Below are 23,040 nucleotides of genomic sequence, written 5' to 3' on the forward strand. Positions count from 1 at the left end.
TAAAGCTGAAGAGAATTGCGATGCTTGGTAATTGCACTTACTTGGCCTCAAGGGCAAGAGCGATGATCCCAGCAGCCAGCGGGGCCGAGGCGGAGGTGCCTGTGTGGGAGTCTGTGCATTTAGATTTGAGGTCTGTAGTCACCTAGGGAACACAAACGGAGAAAAGCTATAAAAAAGGCAGCTCAGCCAAAAATACGAATTCACCTCATTTCAATGAGCCAAAAAAAATCTATTATCTTATATTCTCCATCACTTCCTATGTTACTATCTCATATGCATTTGCTGGAGGCAGGAATCGCCTAACAGTGAAAGATGCAGGAACTTAAGAGCATAAAGTCCTCAGCATGGCTCCCTAAACCAGCAGGAAAATCAAAGCAGGGAAAACGTATAACTTATGCTCTCCCTCACTGAACAACTACCAGTGAGGTATCTTTGAGCAAGAGTCTTTTCAAATCAAATGCTCCAGCAGAAATCTCCTCTGTGACCCACAGCGCAGGGCTCTGGTTGTATCGGGCCGCTCCCCGGAGAGAAACTCTGCAGCTGCATGAATATAAAATGAGGCGGTGCAGAACAGCATGTTTGTAGCAAAACTTATCTCGCTGAGGATAAAGGTTGCAAAACACTGCTTCGCTGAAAACTCCAAGTGCGATCCTGACCGGGAGGTCAACCTATGTAACTGAATTAGACGGATAGAAAAAACGTTTGAATCAAGAATCTGCTCCCTGTGCTGACCAACGCACAGACTCCAGAAGCTGATATTTTCACTGACTTAACAGAATCATAAACGCACTTGCAGAATTGCCTTTAATGCTTAAATCATGCATTCAGGGGCTTACTATATGCCCATATATGTAAATTGAAAGAGAAGGATAATATAAGTGAAATAAAACTAAGCAGACATTGAAATATTCGCTCTAGCATAACCCCAGAGGTCCCACCCACTCCTTTTTACTCCATCTCTTCGTTCCCAGCTTTATGAGTGACAGCACAATTAAATGAGTACAGCACTAAGGCATTAAGGGACCAGCCACATGTCATGGAGATGTCAAAAGCTGTCTGTCCAGTAGCTCTGGCTGCGAGACTGTTAGCTAGAAAACGGAAGAAGGTACATGTGTATGATTTTGTGTGTGTGTGACAGGAATATTAAGCAGCAACAGATTGCCAGACGGAGTTTCAGCCGTTCACTATTCATAATAATTTAATGGTCCGAGACTGAATGAATTGAGAAGAAGACGAAGAAAAGGAGGACAGAATGGGGAAGTCATGCTGTGGATCAGACAGCAGGTTCAGATGAAGCTGAACAATGGGCTGTATGTATGGAGCTGAAAGAAATACTCCATTAATCACTAAGTCCTTTCAGATAAAAATCAATCAGTAACTATTTCGACAATCAATTAATCATTTCAGTTTATTCAAGCAAAAACTCTAAAGTTAAAGCTTTTCAAATGGGAAAAGTTTCTGGTTTTCTGTGATAGAAGGCTCCACTTTGGATTTGGACTGCTGGTCAGACAAAAAAGACACTTGAAAAGCATCACATTGAAACATTTGAGACGTTACATTTGAATATGTTCTGGCTACTTAAAGACCAAAAAACAACAACAGTGTTCTTAATATAGTTTGCTATGTGTGTACTTTTTAAAATGTTTTGTTTTATATTTTATGTATGCGCCATGACATCAAGTCAAATTCCTCGTACGTGTGAACCTACCTGGCAATAAACCTGTTTCTGATTCTGAAAATAATCGGTTTATCAAGAAAATAATTGGTAGATTAGTCGATAACTTAAATATTTGGAGCCATGTTTGTACAAAAGGATAATGCATTCGATATACATTAAGCTGCATTCCTAAGGGGTTTAACAACTTTGAAAGTATAATCTGGTCATAATCTCATCCTCTTGTATTTAATCCTAACCACTGCTCATAAACTGTGGCAGTTAATAGACAAAATATTACTTCGATATACCATTGACTGAAAGTGTGATCATTGTTTAGTATACACCCATTGTACATTTCAAATTTTAAGTTGTCAAATGTCTTGATTTGCCCAATCAGCTCCTTCCAGTAAACTACAGGGTTGAGCTCTGCTTAGATTTACAGCATTATGCCAGCAAAAACCGAGGAGAGAAGGAATAAAAGCAAGAAAATATGGAGGTAAAAAACAATAGTTCAAAATGTTGAAAACAAAATCAGCTTTCCAAACTTTTTAGGAGGACAGAAATGTTTTTTTAGACTTCAAGGATACAGCCTTGATAATGTATTGTCATTTAAACATTTCATCATCTATAATGAAGCTGTGGATAAACTTCACCTTGGAAATTAATAACCTACCTTTTTTATTCTCAGCACAGAGATGAAAGCAGAAGCTCAGTTAATGAGGGACACAAGGAGAGAAAGACAACAACGACTCACTATCTGTTTCTCCTTAGGGTTTCCAGAGCTGTAGGTGGTGGCCAGGGTGGAGGAGCAGGCCTCGCTGTACCAGGGGACGTTTCCGTTCTGGGTGGAGCTGCTGATGGACAGCGTGTAGATGCTGTTGGTGTAGCCGTCGCAGTTACAGCTGTCCAGTTCCCTCCCTCCGTTCCCAGAAGCCCACACAAAGATGGAGCCCAAACCATTACGACCCTGCAGGACGTACAGTAGATTTAGAAAAACAAAAACACGGAGTCTTTTATTCATTCATTCATGCCTTTGACCAGGAAAGGACAAAATCTCATTAAATCTTTCATTGGAATCCCAATTATAGGGAGGAAATTCATTTGAGGACTCGTTTGAAAAGGGGCCCGTTAAAAGGCAGCATACATCACAGAAGCTGGGGTGGTCACTCAGTAAATTATACACAGCTAAACATCGCAGGACAGCAATGCAATACAGAAAGGCTCCATATGACAACAGCTCATTGTGATAAATCATCCAACCTCTCAGCCTTTGAAGTGCAATAATTTTCATCTAAGAGCCGCTTTATCGTATCGAGTGAAACCATTTCTCTCGGCATTGATCAAGCCCGGCAAAGCACCACCCACAACAACATCTGACAGCACTGTCACTGTGGCAATTATCTTAGTAGTCAGTGTCAGCGCTTTCAATCAGCTTTGTGGCACAGGCCCGGAGTCCTACTGCTGTATAACAAGAGCCAGTGTGAGAGTGGATGGGTGTGTTTATTCATGGTGTACTCTGATCTATTCGGTTCACTTGCTCGTTTTACATATCTGACACGGTCCTGTGCAATAAAACAAGCGCTGCCATAAACAGCAAGAGTGGTTTTTCAAATTGCCATGTTGTCAAATGCTGACAGAAGAGTTTTCAGAATGACCCCTTTTTAAATCTCTGCAATATGTTTGAAAGTCTGATTATTTTTACTCAATAAGTTCAAACGTAATAATAGGTTTGAATCAGTAATTCACAGACAACGTATGATTACAATTATTTATTTTTCAGACACTTCAGTCACACTTGAATGCCTGTGCTGACTGATTGAAAGAGTTGAGAGATAAAAGAGGTTGCAATTAAAGAAGCACCTTTCAACTAACAAAGACTTTTAAAGATTTTACTCCGTGGTGGCTTTTAGAGGACATTCCCTTCCATTCATAATTGTCAGGGTCATAAATTGCTTTGTTCTTCCCGCTTGTGTGTCCTCTCATGCTTGAACAGTTCAATTACTGGCTGCTAAAAGGAAGTTACACACAGGCAGTAAATAATTTCAGTCTCACACAAAGATTCTCAAACACAAACCTCTGTAACTCCACGCAGAAAAGCTTCTTTGGCCAGTTTGGCAGGTCCGTCCACAGTTTTGCCGTCGTCCTCCGGGCCCCAGCTGGCGCTGTAGACGTCGATGTGTTGGGGATTCAAACTGAGGGACTGGGCCTCCACCATGTCAGTCACCTCTCCGTCCAGCATACGCACACCTGAATACACAATGACGAAAGGTTTTCTTAGTACATACAGATTTTTATAATAATAATAATAACTTAAGGGTAATAATATAATGAAAACCTAATAAACATAGAACCAAAGGGATTGGAGAAGAGACACTTGGCTACCATAACAAACACAAATCTCTGGTCAGCCAAGTTGCACTTTGAGTAATAGGTGCCAGCTTTTGAATAGAAACATTAAAGTTACAAACCAAAAATTAATATCTCTGAAGCTGTTGCATCAATTTGGATCTTTCCTTAGTTGTTCTAAATATCATAACTATGAGTGTACCAAGGTTTTATGAGTGCAATGCCAAATCAGCACTTTTCTTTACCACAAAAAAGGCCACAATAAAAAATGTAAAAGATGCTGCAGGTGTTGAGAATCTCAGGAATGTGTAGCTCTTCTTAGTCTGCAGCTCAGTGATGTATTTTCTGGTGTTGAAGCTGATGTCCAGCATCGTTTGACATGTGTTAGAACAAACCAATGTTGCTGCGATGTAGTCAGAGTAGCATATTTACACTCTTGTTTGCAAAGCTAGACATTGTCTGTGTGCATTTGTACCGCTCACATTAGACTGCACGGCACACACTGCTGGTGTTTGTTATTTGTGCATACACTGTGACCTTCTTATAGCCCCCACCATGTAAATCAATGCTGTCGCTTTGGCGCTTGAGCTTGTTCGGAAAAAAACTGAAATATAAGAAAATCCAGTGCATTGTGGGTGAACTGCCTTCGTGAAGTTTGCAGCAGACTTCAGAGGCAGGAAAGTTTAGATTAACAGATGAAAGACAACATTAGATGTCTCTATGTGTCTTGATGGAATCAGTGTAACTGTCCAAGTGTAAATTGAATCAGACTTAATCTTATTTCTAAAGAAGTGAACAACTGAGCCAAGGTTCATTGAGATCAATGGTTATTGATGAAGTGATGTTCCACAGATAAAACAACAGAGCAGGGAGGGCATACAGAGAGTCGGTGCTTGTCCTCAAGTTCCTTCACAGAGGGAGAGTGGTGAGATATCAAAGACACCTGAAAAACAAACAAATGTCTCCCTTTGATGCATTGCAGGTCAGGTTACTCCATGCTGCTCTATATGGGTTAGAGTAACCAAGCATGTGCTCTTTGAAGTCCTCCAAAAGCATCAAACAGGCTAATAGGGTTTCCATGGCAGCATGTACTTCTGCAGGAGGGCCATGTTTTTCATCAAGAGGTTCAAGAATTGTTCAGCCCAAATATCCATCTATCCCGAGATCAGGAGCTCATGGTAGATCGCTCAATAACTGTCAGATCATATTGAAGCTTAAGTACATTTAGCATTTAAATGTACCAACTACTGGGGTTAAAACGTAAATGATAGTATGTTGTCGGGCACATCTCTCTATATACTCTACTCTCTATATGGGATTTCATTTCATGCAGGTAAAGAGCATTCTAGCACAGTTCAACTTTATGGGACATACAGTAAACGTATTCTCTTTCTTACAGAGCTAAATGTATGGCTAGGTGATTATTACATTTGTATCTTTCAATGGAATCATATCATGATGAAATAAAATATATTGAGATGTGTTACAAAAGTATGTCGTCAAAAAATAATACTATTACTTTAAATTGATCAGAACATCTAAGGGAAATATGTTGAGCTCATATCATTTAGAGACTCGGTTTTGTTTGTTACTTTACGTTCAATGTGTTATATATTACCTAATCAAGATATCAAATGACCTATATCATGATAGAATATTTTGGCCATACTGCCAAGCTTTATAGATAAGACCAATTGTATGTGTAGAGCAAATATGAGGCTACATCTAGTTAGTTAAGCTTAGAATAAAGACTATTAAAAACGACAGGATGTGGTTTGATATGAGGCTGCAGAATAAAACTACACTGACAGATATTACAGCAGTATCGATCGTCTCATCTAACTCTTGGCAAGAAAGTCAATAAGCGCCAACCCCGAAGTGTTGAACAGCAGCTCTGAACAGACAACCTACTGTTTAATTAATTGGACTTTGGTTGGAGCTGCATTTTTATTTCAGCTCACCTGAAACTCTACTTTTACTCCCAAAAATCTGTGAATATTGGAAGATCCAAGCCAGCCAATATGTGTTTGAAATTGCATTTGAGATATTTCACAAGAGTGTTTTTCAGCTGAGTGATGAGCTACAGAACGGCAGGTGGCATGGGGTCAAGTTTCAAGTGATGTTGAGCGAAGAGGATTCACAGAAGCTTTTGCACCGCTCCCTCCGCATTCCCAATATATTCTCCCTGGCCACTTAGATGAATAGGATGGCCTGAATAAGTGCTGCTGCTTTGGATTTAACATGACAGTTTGAGTTCCTGCCTTTTGTTTCTGCTGTTCTGGAGAATGCTGCTTGTCGGTCGGGCTTCCAGCTCCGTTTTTTTAAGGACTCTTGTGTGACTCTGTGAGTCTCAGTTTAATGTTCAGTGAACGTTCGGTATGTCTAAAGAACTTGTGTTTGAAGAAAAAGGCCAAACTTGAACCTTAAACCTTTTTATGAGGTTTGATTACCTTCAGAATTAAGACATTAAAATTCAAGGTTCAAATGTTAGGGGCAAGTTTTGAAAGTAAATTATACCTGAAAATAATATTTGAATAAAATATTTGTATAACCTAAGTTACAATGTTTCCAGTCTGCAAAAGTTTATCTTGAAACTGATTTTGTGGAGTTGGCACTGCCAGGAAGGACTAAGAAAAACAAGATCCATATTTAGACGACATGCTCTTTCTCTTGTCTTGCTTTAGCTAAACTTCACAGCCTTCAAACTGTAGAGGAAACGCAAACACAAACACGCTGAAAGATTTCTATGTAGTGTCTGTTCTTTGTTTGAGTTTGAGTTTCTCACCCTACCATCGGAGAGAACCTTGAGTGTGGATAAATCCACATGTGAAGGATTTCACAGCACTAGGCCTCCACCTACATGATCACACACAGCCCACTAGTCATTATAGAGAAGCTGAATGCCGTGCTGTATATTCCCACTTACCATCTGGAATCATAAAAAATATTTTCTCTATATGCCACTATAATGAGGGGTTCGAACTTTATGAGAGCTAAAAGTATGCCGGAGGCTATTGAGATAAGCAGAGAGGAAATGAGAAAGCATACACTGGGATAAAGCCGCTCCTCGGTTAAAAAGACAACACAATCCTGGAGTCAGACATTACAACAAACCCTCAGCACAGGAACAAGACATAAGCAATCACAAATATAAAACACATGTTCAACTGTACCAGTGATGTGACGACACCATCAACTGACTTTAGTCTTGATATGTGGCTTCAACTTCATGGAGGTAATAAAACCTCATGAAATAATAAAATAAACTGTTTACAATGAGAAAATAAAACATACAAATCAACCAAAAAAAGCTTCTTTGAAGAACGGGAACAGAAACTACAAAACTGTTCCCCCTGTAGGCAGTGAGAAACAACTCTTCAGGGTGAAAACTAGAGCAGCAAACAGATTAATATTTCATAATATTTTTCCAGTCTCACATATTTTGTATCTTCTCATAAATGAACAGATTCCCCCGTCTGTTTTGTCAGATCTTAAACTCAAGTGTTTGTTTTATCTTTGTATTATGCCTGATTGCGATGAGGCCTAAAGCTCGCTGCAAGATTTGTAGTAAAAAAAACCTGCAAACACAGTTAATTCAGTTGTGATCCCTTTCTCTTTTTCTCCATACTTGCCTTGTAACTACTATTGTGATTGTCAAGTAATATGCCATTCATTTCTCAGCTAATTCATTTAACAAGAAAATGTTAGATACAAATAAAAATAACTCATGACAAATGTTCAAGAGCCCTACATGTATGTGATGTCTGTAAATATCAATTTATAAAGATTAAAAGCAGCTATTCCTCACATAAAAGAAGCTACCACAAACATATATTTGGCATTTTGCTTTAAAAATGACAACGTTTGATCAATTATCAGAGGAGTTCTTCGAGTTTTTGTAGTCAATTAACCAACAATGAGAGAGGCAAAGCCCGAAAGAGAACAGAAATCAATCAGACAAAAAAACTATATGGAAATGAGAAACTTGCCCACCACCCTCTGCATGCACACATTGAGAGGTTGACTGACATTGGGAGATGACATTTGATTGGCTAGACACCATCAGATTTAAAGCATGCATCACTCAAGAGCAGCAGGGGCTGTCATTAGAGCGGGGGGGGGGGGACGACGACGACTGAGATCCTGCCAAATATGTATTCTGACTAATCTTATAGTAGGTGTATGGCCTTCAACAGACTATAAAAATAGCAATTTTGAATTCATACCAAATCTAAAAGTTTACTTTCTCTTACTTTAGAGACCACCAGCACAACCAGATATCTGTAAAGAGTTAACGCTGAGGCAGGGACATAACTCATATCATGTTCTGCCTGCACTAAATGACCTACTGGAACATTAGAAGAGAGTTAAATCAGCCATTTGAGCATTACATTTGGCATTCATTTAACACAGATTCCCTAAAAGCTATGGCACCAAATCATTTCTGAAACTGCGGGCCACTGCTTTTTCAATACTGTTACTCAGTGATGTACTAATAATGTTACAGAGAGTTGGCAATCCCCATCACAACTGTGGTGATGTTCAGACAGATTCAGTGGCTTGCTGTGCCTGGGAAATCGACTGAAAATAACACTGGCTCTGCAGAACAAGTATTTCAAATATTCTGGCAGTCAAAAAAGAAAACAGAGATAAAACCGAGGTTTGGCCCGGTGAGATTAAATCAATCTTCCAACTGTCTTTATTTAACCTCACCTCCAATCTTGGCATTGTATGCCACACCGACTCCGCAGATCCCGTTGTTGGCTACCGCTGCCACCTCTCCTGCACATCGTGTTCCATGCCTGCAAAGGAGGAAGAAAGCAAGAGGTAGGTTTAAGGAAACTATTTATCCTTGTAAGTGTAATTCCCTTTATAACAGAACATTTACTGTATACACACAGACAGGTAGTGTACATATCTAACAGCGGTTGATTGTGAGAGAATGTGCTCCTTCCCGCAGAGGTCGTGCTGCAGACCGTGGTAAAACAAACTCATGCAGACAGCTTCTTGGCTTTCATTCCTTTAAATACATCTGATTCCCATTCGTCTTAAAGAAAACATTCAGCCGATAAGTGGAGACTTACTGTAGTACAATATCTATGGCTTTCTAGCATTAGTAACCTTGAAATGCCTACAGTGTCGGAATCAAGAGAAGGAAAAAGGGAAATAAGATGACATAGCACCGTCACACACGGGAGGAAATTGAGAATTAGATTTGTCATTTTCCCAATGGGTCTTTCATTAAGCCTGGGCCTCTGTAGTCAAATCTAGCTCGAGGCAGTGCAGTGTGGAGATCCAAGAAGCTGCTACAGAGAGGCGGATCATCACACTCCTGTCAGGTGCATTCCCCTGGTCTGCCAGATGGATGAATTTCAAACCATGGCGCAATCCCCACTGGATTTCAGCCATTCCCAGACAGGAATGCTGGAGCCAGGGCAACACTGTGCCGCATCAGGAAACAACAGAAAAACAGAGGACCCTCACTACTGAAGGAAGCACCAGCAGGCTTATATTAAGGAGCTCTGGGTATTCAGCCAAACCAAATACACAAACATCATCAGCGGCTTCCCATGACACACAGGTTGTATCTGCTCTCAGGATATTTTCATTTCCTCTGAAGTAAACCTGCCAGAAGTGCTATTATGCTAATGTCAGTATTAAAGGTATAAAAAAATAATTTCGAACATTAAAATAGAGCAAACAATTATTTTCTTTGTAGAGATATAGTGGATTAATGTCAGCAGAGAATGAAGTCAACCCTCCATGTGTGTTGTAATTAGATGCCTCTGTGTTCTTTGTTTATGTAGCCAGGCCGGCTACACAGGCATTTTGTGCTAATGAGTCCCTGTTTGTCCCACTGGCTAGCTAATGGCTGCCACTCGGTAGAGGACTCAAACGGCGCCTGTTACCACTGATAACATTGTGCTGTATTTCCTGGGTAATGCTCACCCTCCGATTTCAGGCCCCCCTGGTTAACACTGTTAGATCCGTCAGCAGTGTTAGCATCCTTTGCTGTTAGCTTCAATTGCTGCTGGGCCTCATTAAGCCAGCGCCATGTTGAGAGCCTTGAGCAGGCAATCCTTCAATCATATGTATTCTCTGACTGTCCTACTAAGCCTCTTTTAAGAACTCATTAATTAACCATATTGAAGTAGAATTTAAACTAGAGGTCAGAGGTAACAGAAGCCTCAACCCATATTTATCGACCAACTATTTGTATTAACATTTAGGACTTCTGCTTCCATTAAAGACAAAGGTATGATGACAGAAGGTCAGAGAATTGTAATTCATCTGCCGGTCCCTTCGACACGCTGATGAGCAGAGAGGGTGGAGGTTAAAGTCAATGCCACAGTCAACATTGGCACCGCGTCTCCAACGTGTCACAGGAAGTCAGTTAGATAGAGACAGAGCCTCAGCTGCAGCATGCTAATAAAAACATATTTATAGACACACACACAGACAGACAGACACACAAATGTCATCTAGACGATTTTCCAGAGAACCTTATCTCGACATTCCTGAAAGTGCTGGCCTGTTGACTTTGGGAGCCGTTTGTCCTACAGCGTCCGTGTTTGTGATGCAGCGGATGATAAGGAGAGCTCAGGTGTCTGTGATGGGATGCTGGGCATGCACAGGCTTATACCTCCAGTGTTCAACGGAGACGCTTTACAAATCTTCCTCTGACACATTCATTACAGTCACTTACATGGTAGACTGATTCATGGAATACAAATGGTATTGGAGGTAAAGCTCTCGCTTTCTGAATCTGATTATGCAAGAACGACTTGCATAATCGTGTTTTTGGGAGGGATTTGATCCGGGGAGAGATAACATGGATACAGGAAGATATCCTTTTACAGCTCCCACTCACTGTTAAGGTCAATGTGAAGAAGAGTGCATCTCTGGGTCAATTTTTCTCGTGAGAGCAGCCCTCGCGTAAAGGCAAAAACAGATATTCTAAATAACATCAAAGAAAACCAATAAAGAAAACAAACATTGAATAAAGATGAAGATGATAAAAAAACGTACTTTAACGATTTACTCTCTATCGACAAACCATGATCGTCTCATCTCACTGGCCACCTATAATGGGTAGCCTACTTTTTAAACTCTAAAACTAAATGTAGTCCAGCTCCAGCACAAACAAGTGTGAAATTAGGTAATTGTTTAATATAGTTGGAATTTATTTAATGCTAATAACAAAATCAAATATGATAACATTGTTTATCACAGTTACATGCATACTACATATACATTTGTAACCCATTATGATTCTTCATTAAACTGGTTACTTTTAAATTATTGTATTTCAATTATTATACATTTCACACACTGTATAAATGTTAACAGTGTCCAGCCCAATTCCCTAAATGCAGAACAACACCAAATATAATTAGAAACCTGTGGAGCTGCCAGTCTTTTGACAATGAGGCCAAGGCATGACTGAATGACTCAATTTGTGTGTATTCACACATCTGTACTGATCTGCTGACATCACATGAAACCAGACCTGGATCCCTCCTCCAGGCTGAGGTTCAGAGAGGAGGCTTAAGAGGTGACAGCACAGCAGTGATCACATGAAGTGCTCCAGAGAAACAGAGCTTGTCTGCAGGGACAAAGGGCTGTCTGTCACTACAAGTACAGCATTGTTAACAAGTCACACTGATTAATAATCCCTGCTGTAATAACTACCTAATAGATTGCCTGACACACTGAAGGACTCTCAGACTTCAGTCACAAGGTAACAGAATAAAGTAGCTCACTATGTGAAACAACACAAATTAACAAAGAAAAGTACGCTGTAGTGACTAATTTTAGCAGGTATACAATAAGAGATGTTTAAGGATTCATAATATTACATTCTGTTAATGGTTGTACTTCAGAGCCCATGCAATGACCCTGTAATTATCCTACAATTAAACATTGCTGTTCCCTTTAAGAACCCATTTCAAGTTTTCCAATTCTTTTGAATCACTTGTCTATCGATTCTTTGCAACAGTCATGTTTCTGAAATGATGACGTACATTTTTTTTCATTTTTCATTGACTGGAGCTATTGGGAGGAAAGAAACTCACAAAATTGTTGCAAGAATAAACTTATGTAATCTTTCTCCACCCAACAATTGATCAGGAATTGTAAATGGAATTGGTAAAGATGAAATCCTATCAATTCCCTAACTACTTGCTGGAAATAAAAGTTGGTAAACACTTCCAGTGTGTACTAGAGATATCTAGTACTTGTAATTAGCACCGTCATGTTGTGCTTCCTCTTGTCATGTCTAGACACAACACGCTGAGATACAATTAATAACCCACTGGTATAGAAAACTAAAACTAAACGAAGCAACCACCTATTAGTGTGTGCAAGCATCAGTCTCAAAATAACAAAAACTGTCCCAAAAAGCCCATAGGTGCATACAGTACTACCTGTACTGCCAACAACTTCATGTTTCATGTCAACAGATTTACTAAAGCAGTTGCAATGTGTTTTTTATTTGAAACACTTAATGCCTAAACTTATTCCTCTGAACAAAACCTTCATTGAAAAAAAACCTCACTTCTTGGAAAAGAAAGTTGAAAAGGCTTCAAAACATGTAAAACATTGTCGTCATACGTAAGGGTGATAATAGGAGATTAAGGTGAACAAAGAGCAATTTAAGTCTTGTTTCAATTACAGCGAGAACAAACCCCGTGGCAGATTCTAGGCACAGAGACTGACTCGGGTTACAGCAGCTAAAGTCGGCTGCAGGCCCGAGGCCAACAACACTATCAGTATTCATACGCACAGCTTGCAGAACCATTATCACGTGCAGAACCTAAAACACCCCTCTCTGGAGGCTTGCTAAAGAGACATGCTATTGTCATACAGCTGTAGTGCAGAGATGGGGAAAGTGTTTACCCAAACCTGCACTTGGCAAATGGTGCATTACAAAAAAGTAAATGGCACAAAGCAGCTTTTGAGCTCATTATATAAAGAACTGATTCTGCGATTTTTCTTGTGCTACGTAAACAGCAATCCTCTCAGGTGCCCTGTGCAAAAAGTGATACTTGACAAGTTCTAAAAGTGGCTCCTGAACATTGAGATACATACAAATTAGTGACTTTACCACAAGATGGCTGAAAGGACATTTAACCAAGCAGACAAACAAAGAAAAAGACCACACTATTGCTAAATTATTATAGCTGTTGGTATCAGAATTTAAAACATTTCATTAAACATTTATATCAGAAGGATTTTTGTGAGACTTCGAAGTTGTACACTTGTAAATTCAACTCATAAATTCAGCTAAAAGCTTTATCAAAGCATAACCATTCAAGCGAACAAGGTTCGACATTTCAATGAAATATTTATTTGTCCAACATTGCATTGATCTTTTTATCTCTACCCACTTCTCTGGCACACAAAATCCTTCATTCCCTGAAATTGTTTTATCTCACATTAACTTAATTTCTTTAAAAAAAAATCATTGAGGCTCTTGAGGCCCTGCATTGTGGGTTTTGTTGTTCATTAGTCTCGGGGTTGCACTAAACCACAAAGGTAAATTTGAACAAACGTTGGGCTCTGCTTATTCTTAAGTCTCTTAATGGTACTGCCAGGTTAGTAATGAGCTGGCCGTTGGGACAAAGGATGAGAGAGGGTAATATGAAGGAAAATATCCAGGGAGATATTAATGTAGGACCGTCTGAGAATGAATCAGTCTGCAGTAATGTTGAATAGGGCCCTCTATCCACCGCTTGGCAACTCATATTTCTGAATTTACATGTACTTTAGTGTGATTCAGACTCCAACTGTTTATGTTAAAAGTTAGGATTTCTCTAATCAGGAGGCGATAAATTGAATATTTGTCCAAAAAAATAAATAATATATATATAAGATAATAGTACTCCATCCCAGTTGAGCCAGTTTTAATCCAAAATATGCACATTTGGACACCGTCTTGATAGGATCCAGAGGGGGTAAACCCTGGAAAGTAAAACATCTAGATCACATGCCATCTTAGATAAACATGAGGGTGAATGGCCACATTGCTACCGAGCCATCCTCCCTGCTGCCCGCATGCTGGGAGAGAAAGGCGGCCTTGTGGAGGTGAACAGAGTTGTGCTTTCTGCAGGGAACAGACACTTACTGTCCTACAAAAACCTTACGCATTTTCATGCCCGCCCACGGGTTGTTTACACATGCATCTGCACCAACCCAGCGTAAAGTGAGAGAAACTGGCACAGACACACAGCCGCACAAATATTCTCGCTCTAAATTGGTCCTGCCACGAGGAAGACACGGAGAGCCGGCTGGTAGGAGATAAGGGCTGAGGTGAGTGAGGGTTAGAAGGAGGTGCAGCCAAAAGCAGGAAACATCAATAGTGAGTGTCTTAGCTGGGCTCTGGGCCACTAGGAGCCACCAGAGGAGCTTAAGCGTGCATTGGCACAGATTTTAGATCTGTGGAGCCGGAGGGATGTTCTCGCACATTCTTCCACAACAAACGCCATCATTTAGGGTTTGGTTGATAGTGACGGTGAAAACTGTTTGAGGCACTGGCACAAAATCTTGAACACACAGGGCTGAATAAGAACACGACAACATTTTGTTTGCATCGATTCCATGTTTATCAAAACTTTTACTGATTATTCTGTCTGTGTGTGGGAGGTTCTGCCTCAAAGTAATGCTCTCTATTTGAATTATGAGAACAACAACACAGCCTCTACAATCAGCCTCCACCTCTCATAAGTCTCACAAGCCTTTAAGGAGTTATTACAGCATTGGCGTAGTTACAGTACGTGTAACAGCTGTGGCTATCCCTCAGGGCGCCATATTCATGGTCCCGATTCTGGCCCCCGTCTCTGATGGCGATGTTTTATTTCCAACCTTGTCGAAGTATAATCTCTCCTGCCCATCACCAGTAATCATGGTGAGCCTCTAAATAAAAAAGCCTCTCAGGCCAGTTGCCCACAAACAGCAGATTACAGCGAATCAGAAATGAAAGTCAGACCGGAGGCAGGCGCTGAGAATGAAGGAAGACGATCAAGGGCCCTCCAGAGCCAAGAGATTTTCTCTGCTTCATTAATGCTGATGAACTTAATTTAATCAATTCTCTACAAGACATCACTGTGGTGGTAAACAAGTCCTAATGCCATCTGCAGAGGCTACTGCAATAATGCTGTTTTCTTCACACACTACCCTAATCCCAGTGTAGATTTACTCTCCTCACGCAGGCTTTAGAAATAGACCGGTGGCGCCTGTGTGGTTTAACAGGCCAGAGCAAAACCACAAAAATGTTGTAAATAAAAACCAAAATATCTTTGACAAACCCCATAGACAATGGCCTTTAGTTAGTTGTGTTCACATAAATGGTGCCCCAGCCATAAAGCCTTTTTATAAACAGCTATAGGTATCAGACAGTGAGGGGGACAAATTAGAGAACATTTCATCCCTCATAGCCGGCATTTAGAAAACACAGATGGGTTCTGCCAGGGAAAACCATCAGGCAGAGAGAAGAGTTAACATTAAGTTGTTATTTGTGTAGATGTGTACCTGTTGTCATTCAGCTGCGTGTATCGGGGCTGGGGATCTGGGTCGCCATCATTCACATCGTAGCTGGCATCCGGGTCCTAAATAAAGGCGCAGATAAGCCGTTATAGTAAGACAGTCAGTGTGATCCATTCAAGTACTTAAATCTATCGTCTACATGCCAAATGCAAAACCTTAAAATCTGTCTGTATGTAAATCGTTCTAAATATCCATCAGCCGCTCAGTTTCAGCACACATACAAGAAGAGACGATTTGTTATTGAAAATCTGCTCTATTATCTCCATTCTTGTCTTTTGTTATGTTTCTGCTGCCTAACAGCCTCACTGTGGATAACAGAATGCTTTATTTAAGGAGTTATACTCACGTAATTTTGCATTAGGTCAGGATGGTTCTTCTCTATTCCATCATCCAGGATGGACACCACCACTCCTTTACCTGTGTAGCCCAACTCCCACGCAGATCTGGCATTCAGGTCACGGTGGTTTGGGTTGTACTGAGGACGCAGAAGACAAGTTGCTTAGATTGAATCCAATTATCTGATAGACACCTGATTGCTTTCAAGAATGTGCTCTTAACTATATCTGGACTGGCATACTCTAATTGTTAAGCAAGGTGGATCCATGACCCTTAAAGTGTCCTCAGAGTTACCGCAGGGGGAGAGTGGGCTAATATTATTATCACAAATAAATTCATTTTAGTAGAAATAAAAAAGTGGTTTGCTTTACACAGCTTTGTTGATAGTTTAAATGTTACCCATGAAACTCAGTATTATATGCCCCATGAACTATTTTATATTTATGCATGGCACTTTAGGATGACTTAACATTATTGTTGGGCCAGATCAATATGCGTATTTGATACACATGTAGTTAGTAACTCCTTCTCTCTTTAAGCTATGGGGTCTTTGGCCTGAAGAAACATTTCAGACGCCTGAATGAAGACATCTGATGAAGACTGAAGCACGGAGGACAAGGGAGCAGCTAATTTACTTCAAGTCATTCTTCCTTAGTGAAAAGCTAAAGTTTCTAATTGAGTGGGAGAGGGATTGGAAGGTTACAGAGAGCATCTCTCCCCTGAAAGCATCAATGCCATGCTAGCTTTTATTGCATTTATTATTAATACCAACTAAGCACAGGTGACCTGGATCGTGGCACACTAATAATTCGTTATGCTTTTTGATATGATTTTGACATTCAACTTGACATTTGGTTAAAAGTCATTTCTGGCTTTAATCAAGATCAAAGCTTTTCTTTTTAAAGTGTGCCTTCAATTAAATATAGTGTGTCTGATGCACCACTCTTAGATTCTAGACCTTTTTAAATGCAGTCAATCAGATAGGATTATGTTTTGTTCTTCAGTCTTGTAATGTCATTGACACCATAACCATCAAGAATAATATCAATTAAATCTGAGTTGTGATATTCACTGCTGATTTAAATTGCAAATGCCCTCTGCGGCTAGCAGGCTGAGTGTATAATAAATCTGAGGGGCATGGTAATGTAACATTTTAAATATTGCTCATCAAGTGAGTCCTTTTTCTTCTGTAATGTCAGTATTCCTTCTGCACACTCAAGCCTGTGAGCTGCTTTGAGGCTTGACCATGATTTACAATGTCTCATCATTTAGATAAATATCTGAACAATATGAACTATTCATTGTTATAGCAGGTGTTGACCATTAGCACCTGTCCACCAAGGACACCACAACAAACACACCCACTCTCTCCTCTGGACAGCCAGGTCCACTTTTTATGAGGCACAGGGAGAGATGCCTAAAACCTGAAATCCCCCGTTACATCTTTAGACTTCTGAACATCAAAATAAATGATCATCTGTTTATTTGCACAGTGTGTGACCTTGTCCACAAGCTTCATCTTGATTAATGCTTATCAATCTGGTTTCGTTTGTTATCAACTAAAGTGTTCACATGCACTTTTGTTAAGAAGGGGACATTTATATTCTGCTTAAAGCACATTACGGAATAATAAAGAGTGGAAGGATCTGAGACTAGCAAGGTGGTGCTCCAGTTTTCAAGTCTTTTGCTGTTTTAATGAGCTTTGCAATCTCATGGGATGCCCACATGGACTTCGAAATAGAAATCAATCTTTATTTGTATGCTTCCCACTCACACAGGTTCAGCACCTCTCTAAGAAAATACCAGAGTGCACCGTGTTCATAAATATCAGCAGATTAGGTTAAGTAATCATCTTTAATATGTTTCTTTTATTAGACGTTTGTTATCTCCCTATGTGCCAGCAAACGATGGTGAAGCTCCATGGATTATGTGATAAATCCATTAAAGACTTCACAGCACCTATTTTGGTAATGCAAACCAATTAAAATGACTCGCATGTGTTGCCTGTTTCTGTGGTAAAAATGTTTATGTATGATAAACAATGATAGTAATTTTTGGTTTTAAACTGTTGGGTGGAAAAAATAATTACTTTTTGATGGGCATTTGTTCTCATTTTAGAAAAACAAAAGCATTAATCAATAAACATTTAGCAGATTAACTGATAATGCATATAATCGTAAGCCGCAGCTATAAAAGATACTAAGAAATCATTTATTTTTGCAAAAATCCTTTCCATTAATGCATCAAAGACGGATTATTATATCAGTGAAATGCTAATAACTGTAGTGGATGTATGGCACAATCTATGTGGAAACATTAATGCAACCAGGCGGTCGGCTCTTATCTGCTCATTTGCCTTTCAAGTTGGCGCTAACTACTCCAACACACAGGGGAAGTCAGTCCGCCTCCGTTAGAGTACAGACAGTTTGAACAACTGCTGATGCAAGTCTGCTTTGCATCACCATGAATTTTCTTCCGCCTGAAGCAACTTCAGAGTAATTGAAGGAAGAGTGGAGCCTAAAAGAAAATCTTGGGGGTTGTTACTGCTTTTAAAAAGGCCAGCGTATCAGTCACCTTCTTCAAGTCAAACGGAAAAATCAATCAACTGAGAACAAGAACGATTCAAGGTGAATCACCTCTGTCTGTTCCTCTTCCTTCCCTCTTTGTTTCTTGGAGATACAAACAACTTTAAAAAGCATGCAACACAGAAGTCAAAGGCACTCTGTGTGTGCATGCATGCTGTTGCTCATCTGAATCCTTCAGGTGAAGTCACTTAGACTTTGAGTTCTGCAAACAAGACACGCCACAGCACTTTGCACAAAAATGGCATATTGGATTCATACACGCTTGTCTTTTGACTCGGGGGAAACATCAAACCCCCAAATTTAATTAGGTTTATTGACTTTGGGTCGATAAAAAGCTCAACCACTGTGCAGCGCTGAATAATGTCCCACCGACGCACACAGAACACACAGCCTTTTGTTCAAGGTAGTTTCTGTTCAGCAGTGTTTATTCTCACCAGGTACCACTGGTCTCTGAACTTGGGATCTGATGGTTCTTGGTAGACGTCCCTCTTTTTCCTCTTTTTCGACACTTGTTGTTCAGCCCAAGTCACCTAAACAAGGAGAGCACAGACACAGACATTAGCAATACAAACATGAAAGGTGAGGTGGTGCTGGACAGAGAGAAATATAGCCGGCCACAAAGGCTATTTCAGAACAAGAAATAATTATGTGGTAGGGACAAGGATCAACATGTCAAATGAATTCATAGAGATCTGAATTCTCGTGGGACGACAGCAGACAGAGAGATTAGAGGCGCAGCAGTATCGCCGGCTCCTCACTAAATGACTCGCCCAGGAACTCCAGAGAAGCCCACACTAATTACAAATTCGGAATTAGTGTAAAGTCGGATGCAGCAGGATCAGTACAAATCTAACGACACAACCGTCTGCAGCAGGCTTTCATGTGTGAGCTACAGCAGAAAATGTTGAAAGAAGCAAAATGCAAACGGTGAAAATAACTGCATCCCTCTCCCTCTGCAGAGTTTCGCTCGCTGTATAGAAAAAAAACACCAGAGTAGACGAGAACAGAGAAGAATATGTCAGAGACAGAAGACAGAGAACTGCCTGCCGCAAGGACAGAGCACCTGGTGTGAAGGACGACCAAATCACAGCGCACCGCCTCTGCAGTTCACTAGAGACAGGAGTTTCAAAAAGGAAAGAAGCAATGAAGGTCACATTAGCTGCTTCACTTAACGTTGCCAATTCAAAAATGATCACAATATAACGGCATAATGGAACAACGTTACTTGAAGGAGCAGGGAGGAGTGTGTAAAGGTTTGTTTGTTTTCTGCTTTGTTAACCGGTGAGAAGCTCAATCAGCGAAAGTGGAGGAGACGTTTCCACCAGGATTCATCCCACTCTGTCTGGGAAGATGAGGTCAGACCTGTGAGGTGCAGTTTCCACAGAAAACTGGATGACAGCTTTTACACAATGAACATGTGCACTTAGGCAGCGACACAATTATTGGCCCTGACACAGTCAAAGAACTACTGCTGACAAACAGGGATGGATACAGAATACGTCTAAAAAAAAAGAAAAGGGAACTGGCACTATTTACTTCTGCCGTTGTCAGCCTGAGGAATTTTACTTTTGGAAGAGAAATCTAACCTGCCACATTCAAAAATAAATGCCTGCCTGTGTCCTACTGCTGCATTTTATTCTAGTAAATTATCTTTCAGACACACAATGAAAAGTTAAAAGGTACATCATGTCGCCGAAAATGTACAACTGGTCAGAGGCTGCTTATAAGTTGGCGATGCAATAACTGTATATTTAATCGCCAAAAATGACATCCGTTTTAAAATAGTTGCAAAAGTTACGAGATGAGAAAAAAAAAGAAAAAGTTATATTGCTTCTTCTAGCACCGATTCAAATCGTGTTGAATCTAAAATGAATGCCATGATATCGACAGCTCAATCTCATCTTCACTGAATCAGTAAATGTGTGTCTTGTTAATATCACATTTTTAGAAGGAGAGCTCCAGAACCACAGAGTTTCACAAAGATGTTCCACAGTGGCATTATTACTACGTCTAATCAGTTTGAGATCCAGCTGTTGACGTGCTTCTCTCACTCAGGCTTTAATATTGGCTTTCTGTTTTAGAGCAAATGACTGATAAGGATCTCTACATCCTGAGTGAGAAAGACTCCGTTGTGTGCAGGAAGCAAATTCAACGTCATTACACTTGTTTATGTGATATTCAGTCAATTCGAAAACAACCTTTTTCTCTGCGTCATGCGGTGGTTTGTGGGATTTGCCCCCTTGTATTTCCTCCGACATTTCTCAGTGAAATCGTGTATGAAACCACTTTTGTTTTCTCACATACGTAGTAGTTTGTCCGTGCTGACTCATGACAGGATTCATAAAGAAAAAAGATACATTTCCCTGAAATATTTATTAACTGTGGAAACACAGCGAGTTATATTTAATGTTCGGTGCTACGGAGTGTTAACTGCAGCATGTGTAGCTCGCCTTTCATCAAATCGGCTTCTTAAACCATCTCATAATTACGTCCGGAGCATGTGTGCTTTTAATTCCCTTGTCATTGTTTTGCATACAGTGAAGGCCTTTGTATGCAAGTCACTTTGTAATCTTGTGCTTGCCTTTCCTGACAACGTGACTGCTTCTTTTCATACTCAAGCTGTGTAAGAAATGTATGAAATGTTGCTTCGTCTAACAAGACAGACGAGAATAACATGCCTTACAGGAAGAGATCTACAAGCAGAACTGGGAGTGTATTTACTGGCGTCTTCTTTTTTTAATTAATATTAAAGAAATATTTGTTGCTCAAAAAGGGAAATCTTCTAACTTTTTGAACCACAGGGTCAGGCTTTAACAAACTACTACAACCATTTAATAAGAGCTGATAAGCTGAAGGATCATAGCTCATCGGCATTAAGTTCCTGAAAAGATCTAGTCCTTGCTACAGGAGATACAGTTTGGTCTCTTTTGGCGGCAGACACCTCAGTGACAGCAGTTATTTGGTGTCAATTAGTGCAGCCAGTTTTGATAATGACACACACAGTTCTTGGAAATGTCCATCAAATCACAGCAAAGTCTATAGTCATGAGGAAATGATGGCATAGATTAGTGTGTTGGGTGTGTTCACAAACACACAATGGGAATGCTGAATCAGTAAACCCTGGGGGGGGGGGGGGCTTCCTGAAAGCTTTAGTTACCTTCATTTTAGCATCATATTTTGTTCCATTTGTGGGCAGAAATACATCATTTCAGAACACAGCGTACCAACAACTTGAAATGAATCACTAAGGACTGTCATTCATAGCAAGTTTATATAGATGCAGAGGAATATATCTTCCTAGCACACTTCCAGCTACTTATTTCCATCAACATGTTCTGCTCACTCTCCACAGGAAACAGGAATAAAGTCCTATCTTCTAATGCGTTCTTTAATAGTCCGTGGCAGAACACGGAGCCCGGAAGTTGACAAAGAGTTATTGTTATTATAAATGGAAATGCAAAAACAGAATCTGTCTAATGCATCCAGACCTTAACATAACCTATGCTTAACAAATAATCACAAACACACTGATGGTAGGATTATATCTGTCCAAAAAATAGGTTTTGTCCTTCTTTGTTATACAAACATTGCATCCTCCCTCAAAATGAAAGCCTCACATAAATAATCATTACAATGAAGGAACAAAATACCAATTATAATATAGATCAATGCCTAATGTGTCAATTATATGTATCCTAAATCTCAATATGCTGAAATCCCCACTATATTGTTACAGTTATTACACTGGCATCAGAGCGATAGTTAAATGGTTACTTTCAACATTTCTGAGCCTACTTTTCTTTGCTACGTCTGGTTAGTTGAAAAGAAGTGAAGAAAAGACCAAACAAAACAGCAAAGCCCCAAACAACAACAAAGTATTGACAGAATAAAACAGAAATCAGTAGAGGGCATGGAGGTAGCAGATAGACCGCAGCTTTAAATCTTCAATAGAGCCCATTAACAGGCTCTGTTAGTCTATGAGATCTGGCACAAGTCCATGTGCTTTTGTCAATAATTAGACACTCTTCAAAGAGACTTTACTGCACCTTTTGTTCAGGCTTCAGCTCAAACTGTTTTAAGCTGCGGGACGGTCTCATTTGAATTCAAAATTTCTCCCATTAGAAATATTTGTTCAAGGCTTTTCCTTTTTAGAAAAACTGTGCAGCTGATGCACATGCTAATCACATTTATACATATTTAATTTATGAATTAATTGCTCAGATTTTACAGCAGCATACTGTATTTTCACAAATGTAAGGATTCTTTTAGAGTGTTCATTAAGTATTAGGGGATTTGGTAAAAGGAATTGCAAGCTATTGCAGCATTTGCCGAGCTCCCTGCATCAGATAAACAGACAAATAGATAAAACAATCTTTGAAATTCCTGCGGGGGCTGACCCCTCCTGCACAGACCGGAGGACCTGGAACTCTAACGCTCCACTCTCTCCGAGGTGCTGGGGAAAAAAAGGAATTCAACAACAGGAAATGGAGTCGACTGTTCAAGGAAATCCCAAAGAGGGAGGTGGACCAATTCTAACACGGACGAAAACAAACCCAGCAGAAGCTGCTCTAT

General features: G+C 40.0%; 1 protein-coding gene across 3 annotated transcripts in view; it reads right to left on the bottom strand.

Annotated features, from left to right (window-relative positions):
- furina (furin (paired basic amino acid cleaving enzyme) a) overlaps positions 1–23,040 on the bottom strand; it is an 83,771-nt gene that overhangs the window by 13,072 nt on the left and 47,659 nt on the right. For all 3 annotated transcript variants that reach the window (XM_034117023.1, XM_034117022.1, XM_034117024.1), the window contains exons 4-10: positions 18,903–18,998; positions 15,894–16,022; positions 15,533–15,609; positions 8,717–8,805; positions 3,732–3,904; positions 2,412–2,624; positions 42–142 (exon numbers count right to left, since the gene is read on the bottom strand). In XM_034117023.1, coding sequence (XP_033972914.1) covers positions 42–142; positions 2,412–2,624; positions 3,732–3,904; positions 8,717–8,805; positions 15,533–15,609; positions 15,894–16,022; positions 18,903–18,998 — 878 coding nt within the window. The remainder of the gene's footprint in view (positions 1–41; positions 143–2,411; positions 2,625–3,731; positions 3,905–8,716; positions 8,806–15,532; positions 15,610–15,893; positions 16,023–18,902; positions 18,999–23,040) is intronic.

This window comes from Trematomus bernacchii, unplaced genomic scaffold, assembly GCF_902827165.1.
Source record: "Trematomus bernacchii unplaced genomic scaffold, fTreBer1.1, whole genome shotgun sequence".
Taxonomy (NCBI): Eukaryota; Metazoa; Chordata; class Actinopteri; order Perciformes; family Nototheniidae; genus Trematomus; species Trematomus bernacchii.